The sequence below is a fragment of the Macaca mulatta genome, chromosome 11, assembly GCF_049350105.2.
Source record: "Macaca mulatta isolate MMU2019108-1 chromosome 11, T2T-MMU8v2.0, whole genome shotgun sequence".
In the NCBI taxonomy this organism is placed as follows: domain Eukaryota; kingdom Metazoa; phylum Chordata; class Mammalia; order Primates; family Cercopithecidae; genus Macaca; species Macaca mulatta.
The window spans coordinates 107,442,143-107,455,603 of NC_133416.1; the positions used below are offsets into that span (position 1 = coordinate 107,442,143).

At 38.0% G+C, this 13,461-nt stretch overlaps 1 protein-coding gene across 3 annotated transcripts in view; it reads right to left on the reverse strand.

Moving 5' to 3' along the window:
- The window catches only part of BLTP3B (bridge-like lipid transfer protein family member 3B), a 112,765-nt gene that overhangs the window by 60,913 nt on the left and 38,391 nt on the right, over positions 1-13,461 (reverse strand). For all 3 annotated transcript variants that reach the window (XR_013401280.1, XM_001088354.5, XM_015152555.3), the window contains 5 exons: positions 12,658-12,820; positions 7,450-7,488; positions 6,296-6,387; positions 1,860-2,049; positions 874-1,014 (listed from right to left, as the gene is read on the reverse strand). Coding sequence is in view for 2 of the 3 variants with exons in the window: in XM_001088354.5 (XP_001088354.2) it covers positions 874-1,014; positions 1,860-2,049; positions 6,296-6,387; positions 7,450-7,488; positions 12,658-12,820 (625 nt within the window). In the remaining variant the exon portion in view is untranslated. The remainder of the gene's footprint in view (positions 1-873; positions 1,015-1,859; positions 2,050-6,295; positions 6,388-7,449; positions 7,489-12,657; positions 12,821-13,461) is intronic.

Below are 13,461 nucleotides of genomic sequence, written 5' to 3' on the forward strand. Positions count from 1 at the left end.
GCAACTGAGAAATATATTCAATTTACCAAAAATAAAAATGTTTAGGCCAGGCATCGTGGCTCACACCCATAATACCAGCACTTTGGGAGGTCAAGACAGAAGGACTGCTTGAAGCCAGGAATTCATGACCAGCCTGGACAACATAGTGAGACCCTGTCTCTACAAAAAAAATTACAGATTAGCTAGGCATGGTGGTGCATGCCTGTAGTCTCAGCTACTTGGGAGGCTAAAGCAGGAGGATCCCTTGAGCCCAGGAGTTTGAGGCTGCAGTGAGCTAGGACTGTGCCACTGCACTCCAGCCTGGGCAACACAGCAAGACCCCATCTCCAAAAATAAAAATAAAAATAAGGCAGAGGCAGGAGAATCACGTAAGTCCAGGAGCTCAAGACCAGTCTGGGCAATACAATGAGATCTCATCTCTACAAATAACTTAAAAAATTATTCAGGTATGGTGGTGCATGCCTGTAATCCCAGCTACTTGGGAAGCTGAAGTGGGACAATCACTTAAGCCTGGGAAGTCAAGGCTTCAGTGAACCTTGATCATGACACCGCAATCAAGACCAGGCAATACAGTGAGAGCTCACCTCAAAAAAACACAAAATAAGATAAAAATAAAAACAACAACAAAAAACCTTCGAAAAATCTATTAAACCTAAGACTGAAGAACATTATACCAGTTTTCTATAAATATTATCTGAGTAACCATACCTCCTTTTATTTTGCATTATTTTAATATGCCACTGGTAGTATGCCAATATTTCACCTAAGACATTATTTAAAATTTCCTATAGTTAACTAATAGTTAACACGCAAATCGAAAAGTCAAATCCAAGAGTTAACACATGAATCCAAAATGTAATCTTGTTGACTCACCCTTCTTTTAAGTGTGACTCTGATTTTTGATTGGTTGGTTATTAATCGAACAGGAGCACACATAATTTCAAGATGTGAACTTTGGGTGGCATCTGCCTCTATTCTTATCATCTGCCAATTTATTTCTTTAAAAGTCAAAACCTAAGGAGAACACAGAGATTTAACTTCACTTACTCATACAAAACAGAATGAGAAAAATGTAGTTTAAAAACAAAGCAAATGTATATTCTCAATTAATTTTCAAATGACATTTTAGATATATTCACGTTTTTATTTTTGTAAATTGTATTATTCCATCAAAGTCAATTACACATCTTCATATTCATATTCATCATATGTAAAGCTGTTAATACTTTTATTCTAAGCAATTCAGTTAATGTAAGGCCCAAATGCATTAAATCATGTTACCAAGAAAGAACTAAACAACATATTTTAGTTTGGGGAATTAAAAAATTCAATTCTGAGTAGCTGAGAAGTTAAAATAGGGCTTTAAATGGAAAGATTTACTACAGTAAAAGCATTAAAATGTGCACATTTTGTAACTGAATGATTAAATGTAATACAGAGAGCTGGGTGCAATGGTTCAGGCCTGTAATCCCAGCACTATGGGAGGCCAAGGCAGGTGGACAGCTTGAGCCCAGGAGTATAAGACCAGACTGGGCAACATAGCAAAACCCTGTCTCTACCAAAAATACAAAAATTAGGCAGGTGCAGTAGTACATGCCTTTAGTCCCAGCTACTCAAGATGCTGAGGTGGGAGGATCACCTGAGCCCAGGGAGGTCAAGGCTGCAGTGAGCCGTGACTGCGCCACTGCACTCCAGCCTGGGCTACAGAGTGAAACCCTGTCTCCCCCGCACCCTCCCCAAAAAAAGTAATATAGAGAAATGCAAAGGTAAAAGGCAACCATGAGATGTGATTTCTTTAATCGTTCTCTTTTACTTGTCACTACATGAAACATTTGAAAAAGAAAGAAAAAAAATATTACCTCTCCTCTCTGTGGATCCTGAATACGAGTAAATCTTAAATCTCCATGTTCCCAGTGTGCATTTACACTATAGATCCGAAGCTGAGAAAGTTCAAATGAAGCATTGAAGGCTTTTGCTCCAATTCTGATGACTATAGAATTTACAGAAACAGTAATTCCCTCAACTACTTTTTCAGCAAAGCTGTATTCACTGGAAAAAGAAAGTAAAATAAAATACATTAATGACAAAACTAATTTTTAAAAGTTCTATTAATATTTGCACATTGCTGGTCGGGGATGGTGGCTCACACCTGTAATCCTAGCACTTTGGGAGGCTGAGGCAGGCAGATTACTTGAGGCCAGGAGTTCAAGACCAGGCTGGCCAACACAGTGAAACCCCATCTCTACTAAAAAAAAAAAACACACACACACACAAAATTAGCTGGGCACAGTGGCATATGCCTGTAATCTCAGCTACTTGGGAGACTGAGGCACGAGAATCACCTGAACACAGGAGGTGGAGGTTGCGGTAAGCTGAGATCACAACACTGCATTCCAGCCTGGGTGACAGAGAAAGACTCTTTCTAAAAATATAGATAGATAGATAGATAGATAGATAGACAGACAGACAGATAATATGCACAACACCATATTATTATTATTATTATTATTATTATTATTATTATTATTATTATTTTTCTGAGACAGAGTCTCAACTCTGTCACCTAGACTGGAGTGCAGTGGCATGATCTCAGCTCACTGCAACCTCTACCTCCCAGGTTCAAGCAATTCTTGTGCCTCAGCCTCCAGAGTAGCTGGAATTACAGGCACACACCACCATACCTGGCTAATTTTGTGGATTTTTAGTAGAGATGGGGTTTCACCATACTGGCCCTCAGGTGATCTGCCCACCTTGGCCTCCCACAGTGATGGGATTACAGGCGTGAGCCACCAGGCCCAGCTTATCATTCATTTTTATATTGAAAAAAATAAATGTTTTTTATTAAAACAATAATCTAAGCTGGGCATGGTGGCTCACGCCTGTAATCTCAGCATTTTGGGAGGCCAAGGGAGGAGGATCTCTTGAACCTGGAGTTCAAAACCAGCCTGGGCAATATAGCAAGATCCCTGTCTCCACAAAATATTTTAAAAGGCCACACATGGTAGCTCATGCCTGTAATCCCAGCACTTTGGGAGGCCACTTGAATCTAGGAGTTCAAGACCAGCCTGGGCAACACAGAGAGACCTAATCTCTGTAGAAAATTTAAAAATTAGCTGAGCATGGTAACACTCGCCTATGGTCCCAGATACTCACAAGGCTGCAGTGGGAGGATCTCTTGAGCCCAGGAGGCAGAGGTTGCAGTGAGCTGAGATGGAACCACTGTACCCTAACCTCGGCAACAGAGTGAGACGTTGTTTCAAAATTAATTAACTAATTGATTAATTTATTAGCTGGACATGATGGTGCATGTCTGTGGTCCCAGTTACTTGGGAAGCTGAAGTGGGAGGATCACTTGAGGCTAGGAGGTTGAGGCTGCAGTGAGCTGTGATTGTGCCACTGCAGTCTAGCCTGGGTGACAGAGATTCCATCTCAAAAAAAAAAAAAAAGGAAAACAAACCTCAAACACAATAATCTAGTCTAGTTAGACATAAGTCATAAAAAAAAAAAAATGCTATTCTCAGCCAGGCATGGTGGCTCTCACCTGTAATCCTAGCACTGTGGGAGGCCAAGGTAGGTGGATCACTTTAGCCCAGGAGTTGGAGACCAGCCTGACCAACAAGGAGAAATCCCGTCTCTACTAAAAACACAAAAAAGTTAACTGGGCATGGTGGCACGTGCCTGTAGTCCCAGCTACTTCGGAGGCTGAGCTGAGAGGATCACTTCAGTATGGGAGGTGGAGGTTGCAGTGAGCTGAGATGGCACCACTGCACTCCAGCCTGGGCAACAGAGTGAGACCTTGTCTAAAAAAATAAAATAAAAAATAATTAAAAAAAAAAAAACACTCTTCTCACTCTAAACCTTTTCTGGTTCTCAGAGCTGCACAATTTTTTTTTTAAATACCCTTCTTAAAAATGTAAAAGACTTTTTGGCTGGGCACAGTAGCTCACATCTATAATCCAAGTACTTTGAGAGGCAAAGGGAGGAGGACTGCTTGAGCCCAGGAGTTAAAATCAGCCTGGGCAACAGAGGGAGACCCCCATCTCTACAAAAAATACAAAAAACAAGCCAGGTATGGTGGCTCGCACCTGTAGTCCCAACTACTTGGGAGGCTGAGTTGGGAGGATCGATTGAGCTTGGGAGGTCAAGGCTGCAGTGAGCCAAGATCGTGCCACTGCATTCCAGCCTGGGCAACGGAGTGAGACCCAAAAATACATATTCATATTCCATTTTTTTTTTTACTCTGAACACCACTCAATGAATGTATTCATTCTCTTGATATCCATTCCAGACCTACTAAATCAGAAATTCAAGAAAAGGAACTTCAGAGACTTTGTAGATTTAATAAGCACTCTAAATGACTGTTACAATCAGGCAAGTATGAAAAATGTTGAAACAGATGAACCACTCTGCCATGTATCAAAATATGAGGATGATTTAAATAGTTCAAATCATCACATGATTACAAAGTCAAAATTATAAAGCTTATGATACTATAAAAACAAGAATTAGGACACTATCGACTATACTAAGCACACAAGGACAAAATGATTCATTTTAGTTCTTTCTGACTCTAGCCAACCTAAAGGCCAACAACTATTCTATGAAACCTGGAATCATAATTGAACCTGTAAAATCTGAAGTTGCTGGATGATGCTACATTACAAAGAAGTTAACATGAAAGCTCTTTTCCCAGTCACTAATATCTGTAGTCCAAATATAAACTGCACATATGATAAACCTGCACATCTGATAAATCTAATGGTGGAATGAATCACCATTAGATTCCCATGGCATGCACTGTAGGTATTCTCATGGCATGCACTAACATAAAGGTGGCTCAACCTTTGTAAAAGAGCAGTGAGTGAGTGTGTGTCTGTGTACACACATGAATGTATTCACCCTCAAGAAAAGTTTTATCAACGGTTTTACATAACACCTAGAATACTACACATGTTCAGAGCTGCCATTTGACGCAACACAAAGAGGCATCAATCACATTAAAAATCTATGTGAACAACTGATGTGAATGCAAAAATAATGCAGAAATCCTGTTGCAGGAAAATCATGTATAGTACTAGATCGAAATTTAACTGAGTGCAAAAAAGCAGACAATATATTTTTTAAAAATTTTTAATAGCTTCTAACATTTCAAAAAAGCTTTATGAAATGGTCCCCATACTTCTGCTTTATTAGTATCCGATTTTCATCTATCAAAATATAACCTGTGGAAAGCAAAACATCTTAAACTTAATGAATTTTAGAGTCACCCAAAAGGTCTATAATTTAAGGCATCAACTTAACTCTTTTTTTTTTTTTTGAGACAGAGGCTCTCTCCATCACACAGGCTGGAGTGCAGTGGCATAAGCTCAGCTCACTGCAGCTTTGACCTCCCAGGTTCAAGCAATTCTCCTGCCTTGGCCTCCCCAGTAGCTGGGAATACAGGCGGATACCACCGCGCCCAGCTAATTTTTGTATTTTTCGCAGAGACGGGGTTTCACCATGTTGGTCAAGCTTGTTGCAAACTCCTGACCTCAGGTGATCCGCCCACCTCAGCCTCCCAAAGTGCTGGGATTACAGGCGTGGACCACTGCACCAAGCCCAACTAAATTCTTTTTTTTTTTTCCTTCGAGAGAGTCTTGCCATTGCACGCCAAGGCTCTAGTGCAATGGCACAATCTTGGCTCACTACTACCTCTGCCTCTCAGGTTCAAGCAATTCTCCTGTCTCAGCCTCCCAAGTAACTGGGATTATAGGTGCACAGCGCCATGCCCATAAAGTTTTTTGTATTTTAGTAGAGACAGGGTTTCATCGTTTTGCCCAGGCTGGTCTCAACCTCCTCAGCTCAGGCAATCCACCCACCTCGGCCTCCCAAAGTGATAGGATTACAGGCATGAGTCACCACTCCTGGCCTCCCAACTTAATTCTTAAGAGTCATAAAAGTTCCACTGATGCACACAAAATGATATGCAGAGAAACTGATCAGAGGCTCTCTTATTTATAGAATGCCTAAATTCTTCTGCTTCCATTTTCTGCTGCTGCTCTGCCATTAATCACTATTATTTAATAATAGCAAGGAAAACAAGATGAATAAAGGAAGTTAAAAGTCAAATCTGCAACTTTGCAATGTATATAACTAAAACTGCAAAATGTTTGATGGGAGAGCTGACTGAAATAGAGGCAATTTGAGGTTAAGGCTTTTTTTTTTTTTTTTAAATGTACTGTTACTGTCAATAACGGAGTTGACTATAGAAAATAACTCCCTTTGGCAGTCATGCAGATGAACAGAAGTAGCTTACCTTTGTCCTGAAGCAGTTGCAATTGGCGATGGGCCATTAGGGCTTCTTGGTTCTTCACATGTACTCATTTCCATTATTACTTTATCCAGGGACTAATAAAAACGTTAAAATGTAAACAATTAGATTCTTTATTTTATGTATATTATTAAAGTATTATGTAAGATTATTTTCTCTTTCATTTTTCCTTAGGAAGAAAGTAAACAGTAAGTGAGCAGAGTCATTTAAGTGTCTCTTTACAGGTCTAAAAAGACAAATGCCAAAAAAACACAAAGCACTCACTCCGTTCTCAAGGCATTTATTATCTAGTGGAAAAACTGTGTGTATTACAGATGTATGGAGTGGGGAGGAATCAAGACATAGCCATTAACTACTGAAATCATCAGATTTCATGAAAACAGAATTTCTACTCCCAGATATATTCATTGATAAAATTATATTTTAATAAATAGGATTGAACTACCCCCAAAAGCTTATTACAATCTAAGATCTGAGCTATGAGACACAAAACTATGGGAAATATAAAATAAGCAGGAAATGTGAAAAAAATAAACACCCCCATAATGGAAAAAGTTCTTTCTCAGGGTGATACTTTTTTCCTTGAAGAAAGATCTAATGTCCTTAATAGTCATCACTAACACAACTCCAGTCATTCTTCATTCTCTATTTCACATATAGCATTTATTATTATTTGAAACTGTCTTGTTTTATTCATGTTCTTGATCATTATATTTTTTAAATGAATGAACGAACAAATGATTGATTTTCTTCAACTTTCCTTAAAAAGCAAAGTATATTAAAGAACATATTTCATAATTTACTAGATCAGTAAAAGGAGAAACAAAGACAGTCTGGATCAAATGTTATTGAAAGAATAATCCCACAGTACATCAACAAAGAGTTAAATGATGCAATAAAATACTATGCCAATTTAGAACATAGTATTCTAGACCTGAAACACTTTAAAGATGCTCCTACTTTAACGTTAAAACTTCTCATTTAAAGGATGAAAAACCTGAGTCCTATCAAAATAAAATGAAAGCTAACTGGTGAAAAATCCAGACTATATGTCCATGAAACAAAAGTTTACTATGAACAGAGTAGCTAGATAATGTATATATAAAAATGTTTATTTCTAAAGAGGCTTCAGAACTCACCAAACAGATGGGATGTGTTTTCAGTTTTGTCCATGGGATCTACAAATGAAAAATGTTTAAGATGTATCGCTAAGAAGAAAATAATGTAAACAGTAATCAATACAGGTGTTATATTCATATAGGACAGACACAACAAATTATACAAAATCACTTTTCTTAAATTACAAAATAAACTGAGCAACTCACTCATACTTTTGAAATCAGATGTACCCATTTTATATAAGAAATTATTACTAGCTGTATCTTCTGTCATCTTTTGATTAGAAATTGTAAGTTCTTTTTTCTTTTTCTTTTCTTTTTTTTTTTTTTTTGAGACAGTCTCTTTCTGTTGCCCAGACTGGAGTGAGGTGGCGTGATCTCAGCTCACTGCAACCTCCACCTCCTGGGTTCAGGCAATTCTCCTGCCTCAGCCTCCCAGTAGTTGAAATTACAAGCAAGTGCCACCACACCCGGCTAATTTTTGTATTTTTAGTATAGACAGTGTTTTTGATATGGTGGCTAGGCTGGTCTCTAACTCCTGGCCTCAAATGATCCACCCAACTCAGCCTCTTAAGGTGCTGGGATTATAGGCGTGCACCACCACGCCTGGCCAATTTCAGGTTATTTTAAATATCTTTTTTTTTAACAATCCTTAAAACAAATCTTAATATCATAATTTAAACGAAGAGTTCCCAGCAAAACATAATCAGTGTTCTGTCCATTTAACAACCTGTTTAATCCTAGAATTCTGAGCAATCATTTTGTAAATATTCAAGATAAATACAAAAGTTAGGCCATTAATATAAAATGTAGGAAACATCAAATATATAATGTTGAAATATACCCTGTACTAAAAATGTCAAGTTTTGCCTCCAAAAGACTCTTAGATCTAATAAATAAATTCAGTAAGGTTTAGGTTACAAAATCAACGTACACAAATCACTAGCACTGCTACAAACCAACAAAAACCACGCTGATAATCAAATCAGGAACTTAATCCCTTTTACAATAACTACTACTACTACAAAAAAAAAAAGACGTAGGAATATACTTAACCAAGGAGTTGAAAGATCTCCACATGGAGAACTAAAAACACTGTGGAAAGAAATCATAGATGACATAAACAAATGGAAATACATTCCATGCTCGTGGACTGGAAGAATCTATACTGTGAAAATGACCATACTGCCCAAAGCAATCTACAAATTCAATGCAAATCTTCTCAAAGTACCAACATCATTTTTCACAGAATTAGAAAAAACAACCCTAAACTTCATATGGAACCAAAAAAGAACCCAAATAGCCAAAGCAATCCTAAGCAAAAAGAACAAACCTGGAGGCATCACATTACCCAACTTCAAATTATGCAAGTCTATACTAACCAAAACAGCATGGAACAGGTATAAAAATAGGCACATGGACCAATGGGACAAAACAGAGCAAAGTATTCTGTTCCATTGAACAGAATACACAGGCCAATGGAAAACTAAATACATAGGCTAATGGAACAGAATAGAGAAGCAAGAAATAAAGCCAAATACTATCCATCAACTGATCTTTGACAAAGCATACAAAAACACAAACTGGAGAAAGGACACCATATTCAATAAATGGTGCTGGAAAAATTGGATAGCCACATGTAGAAGAATGAAATTGGATCCCTATCTCTTACTGTACACAAAAATTAACTCAAGATAAATGAAAGCTTTAAATCTAAGATCTGAAACCATAAAAATTCTAGAAGAAAACCTAGGAAAAACTCTTCGGAACATTGGCCTAGGCAAAGAATTTATGACCGAGACCCCAAAAGCAAATGCAACAAAAATAAATGACACCTAATTAAACTAAAACACTTCTACACAACAAAAAAATAATCATGAGAGTAAACTGACAACCTACAGATTGTCAATATTCACAAACTATGCATCTGACAAAGAAAATATTCACAAATTATGCATCTGACAAAGGACTAACATTCAAAATCTACAAGGAACTCAAACAAATCAGCAAGAAGAAAACAAATAAGCCTATTAAAAAGTGGGCAAGGACATGAACAGACATTTTGCAAAAGAAGATATACAAATGGCCAACCACATGAAAAAATACTGAAAATCAGTAATCATAAGGGAAATGCAAACTAAAACCACATTGAGACACCACCTTTTCCCAGTCAGAATGGCCATTACTAAAAAGTTGAAAAACAATAGCTGTTGTCACGGAAGTGATGAGAAAGGAATGCTTATACATTGCTGGTAGGAATGTAAGTTAGTACAACCTCAATAGAAAACAATATAGAAATTTCTCAAAGAACTAAAAGTAGATCTACCATTTGATCCAGCAATCCCACTACTGAGTGGGTATCTATCCAAAGGAAGAGAAGTCACTATATCAAAAAGACTCTGGTCCTCATTCCAAACATGATCCTATTAAAAAAAAAAAAAAAGAAAGATACCTAGACACACACGTCTAATGCAACGCTATGCACAACTGCAAAGATATGGAATCAATCTAAGTGCCCATCAACCTACGAGTGGATCAGAAAATGTGGTAAATACCATTGAATACTACTCAGCCATAAAAAAAAAAAAGAACAAAATAATGTCTTTTGTAGTAACTTGAAAAGAACTGGAGGCCATTAAGTGAAGTAACAGGAATTGAAAAACCAAATACCACATGTTCTTTTAAGTGGGAGGTGAGCTATGGGTATGCAAAGGCATACAGAGTAGCATAATGGACTTTGGAGACTCAGAAGGTGGGTAAGGTAGGAGAGGGGTGAGGGATGAAACTACTACTTCCTGAGTACAACGTACACTACTCAGCTGACAGGTGCACTAAAATCCCAGACTTCGCCACTATACAATTCACTCATGTAAACAAAAACCACTTGTATCTCTAAAGCTATCGAAATAGAAAAAAATTACTAAAAGAAAAGTGTCAAGTCTTTGTAGATATTTAGGTTTCCAAAGGGTAGAACAAAAATTAAAAGTGACCATCAAAGGATATAGGAACTTTTCTATAATCTTTTCTTAGGAGCCCAAATTTTAGTTTTATGGAACAATCAGCATGCAGTATTTCAACTAAGCAGACAACTCTCAAATAAAGCCTCATCTTTAAGACCAATAACCAATAAGTGACACAAATTGACATACGATTAAAGATAAGTAGAAGTCAGTCAGGCATGGTGGCTCATGCTGTAATCCCAGCATGCTGGGAGGCAGAGGCAAGTGGTGGATCACCTGAGGTCAGGAGTTTGAGACCAGCGTGGCCAACAGGATGAAACCCCATCTCTACTAAAAATATGAAAATTAGCCAGGTGTGGTGGCATGTGCCTATAATTCCAGCTACTTGGGAGGCTGAGGCAGGAGAATCGCATGAATCTGGGAGGTAGAGGTTGCAGTGGGCCAAGAGAGTGCCACTGCACTCCAGCCTGGGCAACAAGAGCAAGACTCCATCTCAAAAAAAAAAAAAAAAAAAAAGGGTAAGTAGAATAACAAGTTATAATAATAATAATAGGAATGATACTAACAATAAATAGAAACCCTTAAAATTCTCAAAATGGGCCAGGCACGGTAGCTCACACCTGTAATCCCAGCACTCTGGGAGGCCGAGGTGGGTGGATCACGAGATCAGGAGATTGAGGATCATCTTGGCCAACATGGTGAAATCCCATCTCTACTAAAATACAAAAAAATTAGCCAGACATGGTGGCAGGTGCCTGTAATCCCAGCTACTTGGGAGGCTGAGGCAGGGGAATCGCCTGAACCTGGGAGGCAGAGGTTGCAGTGAGCTGAGATCACGCCACTGCAGTCCAGCCTGGTGACAGAGAAAGATTCTGTCTCAAAAAAAAAAAAAAAAAAAATCTCAAAATGAAAAAGAAACTAATGAAGAAAAGAGATAAAACTGCAAATTTATTAGTTCTCATGTCTTCATTTGAAAAAGTATTTACTCACTACTTTTTAAAAATTTTTTTGAGACAGGGTCTCACTCCATCACCCAAGCTGGAGTGCAGTGGCACAATCATGACTCACTGCAGCCTCACCCTTCTAGACTCAACTGATCATCCTGCTTCAGCTTCCCAAGTAGCTGGGACTACAGACGCATGTGCTACTATGTTGGGCTATTTTTTTTTTTTCCAGTAGAGATGCAGTCTCATTATGTTACCCAGGTTAGTCTCAAACTCCTGGGCTCAAGCAATTTGCCTACCTCAGCCTTTCAAAGTGCTGGGATTACAAGTGTGAGCCACCACGCCCAGCAACTCACTACAAGTTTAGATTGTCCCATTTGACAATAAAACTTAAGAAAAAACTATCTTTGAACATGTACCAAATGGATGTAATTATTAACAAATTAATAATTTAAAAATATTAATGGAATCACATTTAAACAAAAATTAAGACCTATAAAGTAGTTAATATATGCCTTTAAATATAAGGCACAACTTTATGCAAAGGTATCTTTCTTTTGAAATTATATTAATAAAAATGTTTTTACAGAATTATCTAAAATTAAGAACGCTTTTACACTGTTGGTGGGATTGTAAACTAGTTCAACCATTATGGAAAACAGTATGGCGATTCCTCAAGGATCTAGAACTAGATGTACCATATGATCCAGCCATCCCATTACTGGGTATATACCCAAAGGATTATAAATCATGCTGCTATAAAGACACATGCACACGTATGTTTATTGCAGCACTATTCACAATAGCAAAGACTTGGAATCAACCCAAATGTCCATCAGTGACAGATTGGATTAAGAAAATGTGGCACATATACACCATGGAATACTATGCAGCCATCAAAAAGGATGAGTTTGTGTCCTTTGTAGGGACATGGATGCAGCTGGAAACCATCATTCTTAGCAAACTATCACAAGAACAGAAAACCAAACACCGCATGTTCTCACTCATAGGTGGGAACTGAACAATGAGATCACTTGGACTCAGGAAGGGGAACATCACACACCGGGGCCTATCATGGGGAGGGGGGAGGGGGGAGGGATTGCATTGGGAGTTATACCTGATGTAAATGACAAGTTGATGGGTGCAGCACACCAACATGGCACAAGTATACATATGTAACAAACCTGCACGTTATGCACATGTACCCTACAACTTAAAGTATAATAATAATAAATAAATTAAAAAAAAAAAAAAAGAGCCAAAATATAGAAAGAAAACATAAAAGTCCTTCTACAAATATCAAGCCACAGATATCAAAGTCTCACCCTGATGGACGCTTTATTACAAAAAACTTTGTTGATAGCAAGCCATGTCGGCAAATCCAACATATTCTGGAGCACTTCTTCATCTAACTCCAAATTCTTCAGTTCACCTTCTCCTTTAAGGGTACTTAGATTTATCTTGTCAGGAGATAAATTTTTGGTAAATCTGAAAGAGAATATACATTGACATTTATTTATGTGTCAGTTAGTACACTCCAGAGTCATTTTTTCAAATATACAGAGCACTAAAAATAGCAGTGCATGCAACCTAATGTCCATCAATGACAAACGGTTAAAGAAAATGTGGTACATATACACGATGGAGTATTATTCAGCCATAAAAAAGAATGAGATCCTGTCATTTGCAACAACATGGATGGAACTGGAGAACATTACAGTTAAGTGAAACAAACCAGGCACAGAAAGACAAACTTTACACACTCTTCCTCATTTGTGGCAGCTAAACATTAAAACAATTGAACTCATGGAGATCTAGAGTAGAAATGATGGTTACCAGAGGCTGGAAAGGGTAGTTGGGGGGAGTGGGGGTGGGAATGGGTAGTGGATACAAAAACACAATTAGGTAGAATGAATACGATACTGATATGGTTTGGCTCTGTGTCCCCACCCAAATCTCATCTCTAATTGTAATCCCCACACGTCAGGGGAAGGATCTGGTGGGAGGTGATTGGATCATGGGGGCAGTTTCTCCTATGCCATTCTCATGATAGTTAGGGAGTGGGTTCTCACAAGATCTCATGATTTAAAAGTGTTTGGCAGTTTCTGTCTCTCTCTCTCTCTCTGCCA